The sequence below is a fragment of the Stomoxys calcitrans genome, chromosome 4 (assembly GCF_963082655.1).
Source record: "Stomoxys calcitrans chromosome 4, idStoCalc2.1, whole genome shotgun sequence".
Taxonomy (NCBI): domain Eukaryota; kingdom Metazoa; phylum Arthropoda; class Insecta; order Diptera; family Muscidae; genus Stomoxys; species Stomoxys calcitrans.
The window spans coordinates 173,150,584-173,160,562 of NC_081555.1; the positions used below are offsets into that span (position 1 = coordinate 173,150,584).

General features: G+C 35.2%; 1 protein-coding gene across 2 annotated transcripts in view; it reads left to right on the forward strand.

The window, feature by feature from the left end:
• The window catches only part of LOC106082699 (protein gone early), a 154,734-nt gene extending 148,764 nt beyond the window's left edge, over positions 1-5,970 (forward strand). For both annotated transcript variants that reach the window (XM_013245370.2, XM_013245369.2), the window contains 6 exons: positions 55-182; positions 251-458; positions 524-694; positions 753-937; positions 4,513-5,127; positions 5,508-5,970. In XM_013245370.2, the coding sequence (XP_013100824.1) occupies positions 55-182; positions 251-458; positions 524-694; positions 753-937; positions 4,513-5,127; positions 5,508-5,595 (1,395 nt within the window). In that variant the 3' untranslated portion in view covers positions 5,596-5,970. The remainder of the gene's footprint in view (positions 1-54; positions 183-250; positions 459-523; positions 695-752; positions 938-4,512; positions 5,128-5,507) is intronic.
• The last annotated feature ends 4,009 nt before the right edge of the window (positions 5,971-9,979 follow it).

The following is a 9,979-nucleotide window of genomic DNA, read 5'->3' on the forward strand; positions in this document are numbered from 1 at the left end:
GACTCACTAATTTTACTTCATGCTCAGATTTAAACATATTTTCTTATTTTGTAGCTCCCAATAATGGAAACATTACAGGCGCTCTTTCCAAACACCAAAATAAATGACGACACCGAAGTTTTGATCAAGGATGTAGAGGTAATAAATGAACTCTCTACTATAGTATCAAGCTCAGACAGAAAGTAAGTTTTTTTAAATTTGTATAACATTTTAATTGTCCCATGATATCAACACATGTTATTCATTGTAGGTCCATCAACAACTTTATAATATGGTCCATGGTGCGGCAATTGCTGTCACACTTGTCCAAAGAATACCGCAACTTGGTAGAAACTTTCGACCATGCCGTCTATGGACATACTGCCACTTATCCCAGATGGATGGTATGTGCGAAAGTGGTTAAGGATTGGTTGCCGTTTGCGGTAGATACTTTAAAGCAGACTCATGAAGATCAATTGGTTAGATCATTTTGTCTTTTTTTATATTCTTTTTGTTTTTTTGATTGTTTCTTGTTTTTTAATAGGCCAAAAAGTTTTTACCTTCCCATATGAGAAAGAACAAAGGTCTGAATAAAACATCTGGCAATGATGAATTCCTTAAACTGATGTACTATAGTTTAAGAAATCAGTTGGAACAATCGGTGAATGAAGCCAACTGGATTGATAGGGATATGAAACGTTTTATTAACGAAAAGGTTTAAACATTTTTAAGAGACTTTAAATGTTTTATACCAAATCTTCTTTGTTTTATAGCTCACCACTATGCGTTTACAAATTGGCATTCCAGAAGAAGTTTTAGCCAATAAAAGCTACATCAAAGATTACTATAATGAGTTATTGCTCAATAACTTGTATTTCGTCGACCATCTGCAATCTATATGGAGTTTCCGTAAAGCTCGCATGGAAGAAAAATTAAAAGCTTTAACGATAATTGACACGTAAGTGAATCTTACCCAACAAACAATTAATGTATGATTCCTGAAATTTGGACATTCTCCACTTCTTTAAAGTCTTCTTTTCCATTATCTATAAAGAAAGAAATGCGCCTAATCATGTTTAGTTCACATTTACTAAACATTTTATGTATATTTCTAATGTTTACTTCACTTTTTATTTGAGTTCCATATTATCGTCATTCATAAGTACCAGATACTTGGATCATTGTATTAATATCAGATTCGTACTTTACTGTCAAATGCCTTCCATTGAAGTATCATATTGTCCCGATATGTTATCAGAAATATGATCACCATGTTCGTAGTTAACTCCCAAAGACCATTCAAAGATTCCCATTTATGACGTTTGGCACAGATGGTCGTTTTTGGGGGTTTATCAGATATGTACATTACTTCCAAATGCCTCTCATTTGGCACCCATATTGTCCCAATCGGAAAATATATGGTGTTGGGTGGTGAGGCTCCCCAGTCAGCTAGAATACATTTTTTATTTTCATATGCAACTTTCAAATACCTTTCCATTAAAAACTACTTTGTCCCCAATCGGTTTACATATCCATTTGAGGGATCTTTTTTTTTGGGTGTGAGGGTCACTTGGGGTATAATTTGTATACAAAGTTCATTCTCTACGATTAAAAACCTTTCATTTAATACCTATATTGGCCCAATCGGCAAATATTTTTTAGGGTACGGCGTCGCCGCAGGTTATTGGCCCAAAGTTTTACACCAATTTTGTATTTTTGAGTTACCATTAAGGGGCATAAAAAATTTCGCTCAAATCGGTGTACCAATCTCCGAGATCTGGCGTTTTTGAAAATTGTGGTATGTGGACATGAAGTACCCTATTTTCATAGGAGACCAAACTCTACCATCTGCGAACATTTCATGAAACTGCTTTTGAGTCTATACGGAACAGAAAACAAGCAGAACAAAAATAAAAATCAAACAGACAAAGCGCAACAATTTATTTTTATATAATAGATAATGTGTGAATAGACATTTGCTTAGACATTTGCCAATCTGTCCATTTGAGGCAATATTGAAATCTCCCTGCTGCATGATAGAACAATTAAAAAGGCTTTAAGTTCGGCTGGGCTGAACTTTGGATACCCACCACCTTTCGTCATAATCCGGTAAAAAACATGTATGCCTCCATAGCAGATATATCGAAATATGGTCCGATTTGGACATAATTCGGTATGGACATTGAGTGGTCTAATAAGTACAAGTCATTGTTCAATTTTGTAAAACAAAATATTGGTCTTTTTGGTGGCTATATCCAAGTATAGATCGATCTGAACCGCATAAGACACGGATGTCGAAAAGCCTTACATAAGTCACCGTGTCAAATTCCAAACCCAAATCCCAAAATTTGCAAAATCGGACAATAAATGCGCCTTTTATGGGCCCAAGACCTTAAATCGAGAGATCGCTCTATATGGCACCTATATCCAAATCTGGACCAAACGAGGCCAAATTAAAGAAGGATGTTGAGTGGCCTAACACAACTCATTGTCCCTAATTTCAGCAAAATCTGATTTTAAATGTGGCTTTTATAAGCCTAAGACCTTAAATCGGCGGATCGGTCTATATGGGGCTATATCAAGATATTGTTCGATATAGCCCAGAAAAAAATACCTTAACTAATCAAATCACATGCTCGATTGTAACCAATACTCTCATAGAAAAAAAGTTCGACCGGGTCGAATCTTATATACCCTCAACCATGGATCGCATTTGTCAAGTTCTTTGAATGACTTTTTCTAATAGGAAAACACCAGTCATAGAAAAACATCACTTCAAAATTTCAGGCCAATCGTGTAATAATTGAGCCCTCCAGAGGCTCAGGTTATTTACCGATTTAGACCATACCATATATATGATTATGGACTGAATAAGACTATACTTGCCACAGTTGTTGGGAGTCAGAACACTTCATGCGAAATTTCAGCCAAATCGGATAAGAATTGCGCCCTCTAGAAGCTCAAGAAGTCAATACCCAAGGTCGGTTTATATGGCAGCTTTATCAGATGATCAACCGATTTGGCACAGATGTTGCCATATAAACCCACCTTTGGTTTTGACTTCTTGAGCTTCTAGATGACGCACGATCCGTTTGTACGTTTTAGTAACTCAATCTATATAGAAAGTACTACATAGTACCAATTACAGCTCGTATATTTGTCAAGACATCGATCATTTTTAGATATTTTTCAATTTTACCTTCTCTGTTCACTATAAAAGTAAATAAGCTATTTCGTACCTTTTTGGTACCAAAATTTATGATTTGTTCAAAATTACTTGGTCACCCGACATATGTTTCCTAGTAGAACCTACATATTAAATTTCAGAGGTCTAGTTCAATCCGTAAAGAAAGTATGAAATGGTACCAAATTCGGTACTAAACGTACGTTTCTTCTGTTTCCATTACTATGTTTCATATTTTTTTTATCTACCCCCTTTATTTCGCAACATCAATAATTTAAGCCAAATTTCGAAGTTCTAGATCAATTATTGCCATAGTATACCTAAATTCCAAAATTCAAAGCTCTTGCTCAATTAACAAACAAGGTAACAAAAAGTACCAATTGCGGTACTAAACGTACCATTTTTCTCACTTACGGTACAGGAAATTTTAGTCATCAAATGTTATTTTTTTGAGACGCTCTTTAATTTGAGCCCAAAATCGCAATTCTAGCCCCATCCGTTAGCGCATGGTAAAAAGTCACCAGTTCGTACTTGTTAGTACCTAAACGTAAGAATATCACAAAACCCCGTATTATCGCGATCCTACGACCCAACACCCACACTCGTGCCAAATTTCATGACCCTAGCTTTAGACGTTTTGGGCTGGGCGTTGATCACTCAATCAATCAGTCACACGTCCCTTTTATATATATATATAGAGATAAAATTTCATCAAAGTCGGACAACAGAATCGAGGGTCAGACGTTTTGTCTTTAAAAATATTTATTGAAAAAAAAAATTTTAGAAAATGTTATTTGGGACAGATACGCATAATAAAAATACTTTTAAAATGTTTATGCAAATAAATTTTGGTTTTAAAAAATAATCTCTTTAAAGAGTTTTTCGCTGAAAGTACGTCCTTAAAAAAGTTCATTAAAATGTAGTCTTTAGAAAAAATTTAACAAAATTTATTTTTTATAAAAATTTTTTCTTTAGAAAAAATTCGGCCCTTTCTGAAGTTTTGTCATAGGAGAATATTACGCTGAAATTTTTTCTCTAGAAAAATATCATTAAATTATTTTTTAGAAAAAATTTCATTAAAATTTTATTTTTACCTCACCCAAATGTTGTCTTTGTAGATTATTATAAATATAAAATTTTGTCATTATACATTAAATAAATTTTTGTTTAGAATAAATTTAATTTAACATTTTGCACTAGACAAAAATATTTTGGGTGGGGGCTCGGGCCCTAACCTAACCTAAACCACTTCCGCCTACCTAGGGTTCCAGAAAAAAATATTTTAGGAACTTCTCTTTAACTCTTTTTTAAAAAAAAACATTTCTAATAAAAACTCTCTACCCTTTTAGGATTATTTCGGAAATGTACGCAGCCGAAGAACCTCCTACAGTGGCCTACTCGAATATGCTTAATATGTTGGTGATTTCGCGCAGCATATCCTCATCACATTATTACGATTATCGTTATCCTGTGGCTGTGAATTTTGCGCGCATAGGCTCAGACATACTGGAAGTTCTAATGGATGCGATTTCCACATTCGTGGAACAATTCAAAGTCGATAACAGATACGAAATGCAAAGCAATTTAGATATGGCTAAAGTTGATATTGAGTGTATAACCGCCGACGAAGATGATAAAGAAGACTTGCAAGAACTTTCATCACACTCTCTAAAAAGTTTTCACATCACTTTAAGTGCAGCCAAAATAACGGCCAAAGCCTTAAGCTCTTTTCTTACAGCCATTGATGAGGCTTCGCCTATTGTCGGGGCCTCATTTGATCAAGTTCATACCTATGAGAGTCTTAAGCTAACGGAACGTTTACGCATACCCGGTCTAAGGTCATTCAATGAGAATGAACTTTTCACTTTAGCCTATATGCAGAAACATTGCAGTACATCGATAGCGGATAAGGATTATGCCAAGATAAAACCTCATGTGGAGCAGCAATTGGCTGAAAGATACTTGTAAGTGCTCTTTTTCTAATTATTTATGATTTATTGTTGTTGTAACTCCGAAAGTTAGCAAGTTCTTTACGGTCCAAAGGGCCAATCGCCGCGGGAACGCTAAGGCCATGATTATTAAAATGCACCAATAACTCACCTTTTCATATCGAGCATCACATTTAAATAAGAGCCTGTGCCGCTCGGCCTCTCACTGAGTCTCTCCACTTGTCTGTGACTTCAGTTGCAGCTACTTCTTATACGAAGAATTCCACTATCCGCAACCAACGCCACACAATTCGAAGCTCAGAGTTCCAATCCGTGTGTTCATTGTCTATCTTTAAACCCAACGGTTTATGGTTTTGTTTCTATACAAAATGTTTTTCTTTTTCTTTTCTTTTCAGATTCAATGCAACTTGGAATCATATACAATATTTACCCCTGTCCTCTAGTTGCCATGTACCACCTGTACGATGCTCAAATATTCTTTAATTTATAGTCAACTAGGAATTAATTCATGCGTCTTTCCCAATAACAAAAACAACAAGACTCACTTGCCAGAATTATAATTTTTCCATAGTATATAGAACTTTGAAATATTTTTAAACATACACATTTACTCCGTCACATTACGCTCTGTAAACTTTCCGACATTTTAGCCACGTAGATTAAGTCAATTTTTCTTAAGTATTTCTTTTAACTATCACAATTCACCATTTACCACTTAACGGACATTACAGCAGAAAAGAAAAGCTCTAGTTTTACTGAAGATGATGTAACGATGAATAGTTTTTAGAGACCACAATGAAATTTTGTTAACTATTCCGTAGGTATATAGAATGTATAAAAATACGACTTACAATCAAATATTAAAAAAAGTAAAAGTAATTTATTTTTGTAGAACATATAAATTTATATATGTATAACTAATTTACAAAAAAAGCATTTTGTAAAAAATCTAATAAGAATACATTATAATTATGTATAAATCTTTTGTCATAAAGTTAATAAAGAGATAGTATAATAAAAATAATGAATACTACTTAAAACCAACATTTCGTTTTATTTATATATATATATATATATATATATATATATATATATATATATATATATATATATATATATATATATATATATATATATATATATATATATATATATATATATATATATATTGGGTTGCCCAAACAGTAATTGCGGATTTTTCATATAGTCGGCGTTGACAATTTTTTTCACAGCTTGTGACTCTGTAATTGCTTTCTTTCTTCTGTCAGTTATCAGCTGTAACTTTTAGCTTGCTTTAGAAAAAAAGTGTAAAAAAAGTATATTTGATTAATTTTTTTATTAAAAATGCATTTACTATCTTTTAAAAAATCCGCAATTACTTTTTGGGCAACCCAATATATAATAGCAGACCCAGGCTCGCTCCGCTGCGTCTTGTTTTACTTTATATGGAACAAAAGTTTCCTTGGAATATTTATTTTCGACAATTAAAGAGTTTTTAGTGAAATACCATGCTGCGAAAATAGTATATCGCTTGATAAACAGTTTAACCAAATAATTATCTGAATCCCATATGATCTTTATTGGTCTACGAATTAAAGTTTGAATGTAACGTGTACTCCATTCTTTAAATATTTTATTTCAGTCCGATATTCTCATTATTTCTGATTTAGGGGTGTTTTCGGGGGGGAGGTGGTCCCCCAGACACTTGGCCCTGAAAAAATATCAGCATCGTGCTCTTCTTTTAAATGCCTTTTATTTAAACCCCATATTGCCATTGGTTGAGGGTAGTTTACACGATGAGGCGTCCCCCAAGCACATGGCCCCAAAATAGGTTATCAAATTCGTTTTCTAATCTCAAATACCTTTCATTTGAGCCACATATTAGCATGGTCGAAAAATTTTTACACTTTGGGGGGTGTTTTGGGGAAGGGGTGATGCCCGAAATACATGGGACTACATTTCGATATCAAATTCGTATTCTACTCCCAAATACCTTTATTTGAGCCCCATATTGCGATGTTCAGTAAAAAATTTCTGTTTGTGGGGTATTTTAGGAAAGGGGTAGATCCCCGGAAAATTGGTCCCGAAAGTGGGTATCAATTCTTGCTCTACCCTTAATACGCTTCATTTAAGCTCCACATTGACATGGTCGGTAAATATGCCCGATTTAGGGGTGTTTTGGGGATTGGGGTGGTCCCCCAAACACTAAACCCGGAAAATATATCAGCAACGTGCTCTAATCTCATTTAAACTATTGCAAAAGTAAGCAAATATGTCCTGTTTGAGGATTTGGCTCTAGAAACTATAAATATTTAGTTCCACTCTCTTTAAGACCCAAATTGTCTTGGTGAGCAAATACGTCATATTGGGTTGCCCAAAAACTAATTGTCGGTTATATAGTAGTAATATAGTCGGCGTTGACAAATTTTTTCAACGGCTTGTGACTCTGTAATTGCATTCTTTCTTCTGTCAGTTATCAGCTGATAATTTTAGCTTGCTTTAGAAAAAAAGTGCGCGAAATTTTGTTTACATTTGTTTGTTTGGCGTCAATTTTAATATGGGTACCACATGTATTAAAAGAAATTCATTTAACAAACCAAATCAACGCTTGTGATATGCGCCTTAAACGCAATGAATTCGATCCGTTTTTAAAACGAATCATAACTGGAGATGAAAAATGGATTGTTTACAACAACGTTAGTCGAAAACGATCATGGTCCAAGCATGGTGAACCAGCTCAAACCACTTCAAAGGCTGATATCCACCAAAAGAAGGTTATGCTGTCTGTTTGGTGGGATTGGAAGGGTGTGGTATATTTTGAGCTGCTTCCAAGGAACCAAACGATTAATTCGGATGTTTACTGTCAACAATTGGACAAATTGAATACAGCCATCAAGAAGAAGCGACCAGAATTGGTCAATCGTAAAGGTGTCATATTCCACCAGGACAACGCTAGACCGCACACATCTTTGGTCACTCGCCAAAAACTGAGTGAGCTTGGCTGGGAACTTTTGATGCATCCACCATATAGCCCTGACCTTGCACCATCAGAATACCATTTATTTCGATCTTTGCAGAACTCCTCAAATGGTAAAACTTTCGGCAATGATGAGGCTATAAAATCGCATTTGGTTCAGTTTTTTGCAGATAAGGGCCATTCTAAGTTTTATTAAAAATGCATTTACTTTCTTTTAAAAAATCCGCAATTACTTTTTAGGCAACCCAATATTTGGGTGTTATGGTGGTGGGACGTCCCCTAGACAGTTGGTCATGAATGTTGATATCACATGCGAGGTCTACTCCCAAATATCTTTAATTTGAGCCCCATATTTCCATAGTCGGCAAACATGACCGGCTTGGGGGGTGTTTTGGGGGATGGGCGGGCATTCAGTGAGATCGGATTCGTGTTCCACTCTAAAAACCCTCTTCTTTGAACCTCATATTGCAATAGTCAGCGAATACTTACTATTTGGGTGGTGCTGTGGGGGTGGAGTGGCCCCATAGACACTTTTCCCTAATATTGATATCAAATTCGTGCTTTACTCCCAAAGACCTTTCATTTGAGCCCCATATTGCTATGGTCCTAAATATGTCCCCCAAACACTTGGTCCCATATTTGAATATCAGATTCTAATTCTACATTCAAATACCTTTTATTTAAGCCCCATATTCCCATGGTCAGTAAATACGTCCTGTTTGGGGAAGAGATGGACCCCCAGAAACGTGGTCCCACATTTGGATATCAGATTCGTATTCTACTCGCAAATACCTTTCATTTGAGTCTTATATTGCTATGGTCGGTAAATATGTTCGATTTAGGGGTGTTTTGGTCCAACAATTGAATATCAGATACGTTTTTTTATCCTAAATATCCTTCATTTAAGTCTCATATTGTCGTGATTGGTCTAAACATATGTTTGGTAGGTTTTAGGGTGGGGCGGCCCCCCTAGGTACCCTATCCGAAATTTGAATACCAAATTTTTATTTTTAGGGTACTATATGAGAGCACACTAAATTTCGCTTAAATCGCACCACCGATCTCCGAAATCTGGTGTTTCTGAAAATTGGCGTAAGGGGGAGGGTCCGATCCCCCTTCAGATATCAAAAAATGTAGTACCCTATTTTCACCACGGGATCATTATGCACCATCTGTGAAAATTTGAAAGAAGAAAGATATATATATTGTTTATGGGCGAAGGCGTAAGTAGCGGAGTTGGGTGATGACCAAAGGTGCTGAAAATGAGATGACAGGATTTGAGATGACAGGATTTGAGACTACAGACTTCACCCAAGATCAAACGGTGGACTGTATTTGTTGTGCAGAATTCCAAAAACAAATGTAGAAAATAATTGCCTGTCCCTCATGTAGTTTCTCAGGAGTTGTAGTTTTGTGTCAATGGGAACAAAAGCAAGAAATAAGAGATTGACACAAGTCGAGTTTAAGAGGTTTGGTTTATTTCAGAGTTTGAGGGTATGTGTTTATCGCTTAAGTTACAAAATAGAAGTGAGTTAACTTGGGGCATATACCTGCCAATTCAAAAGTACATCCAACAGATATTGATTATAAAATCTTAATAATTCAGTATTAAATTGCATTCAGTATTTTCGTTAAATATCATGTAGTTCTCAAACTGTAAATTAACTTCGAGGCATATCTTATATATAACCACTAAGAAAAGGCAAAAGTCGGGCGGAGCCCGAAGTATTACGAGTATACGTAATACTTTTAATAGATAGCACTTATATCCAAATTTTCTTACGATGGTACGAAAATTGTGGCTTCTACAGTCTTTAAAGTCGAAACGATTTCAATGAAATTTTGCCCACGTATTGGGATGTCAATTATACCATTATGGCTTCTGCAGTC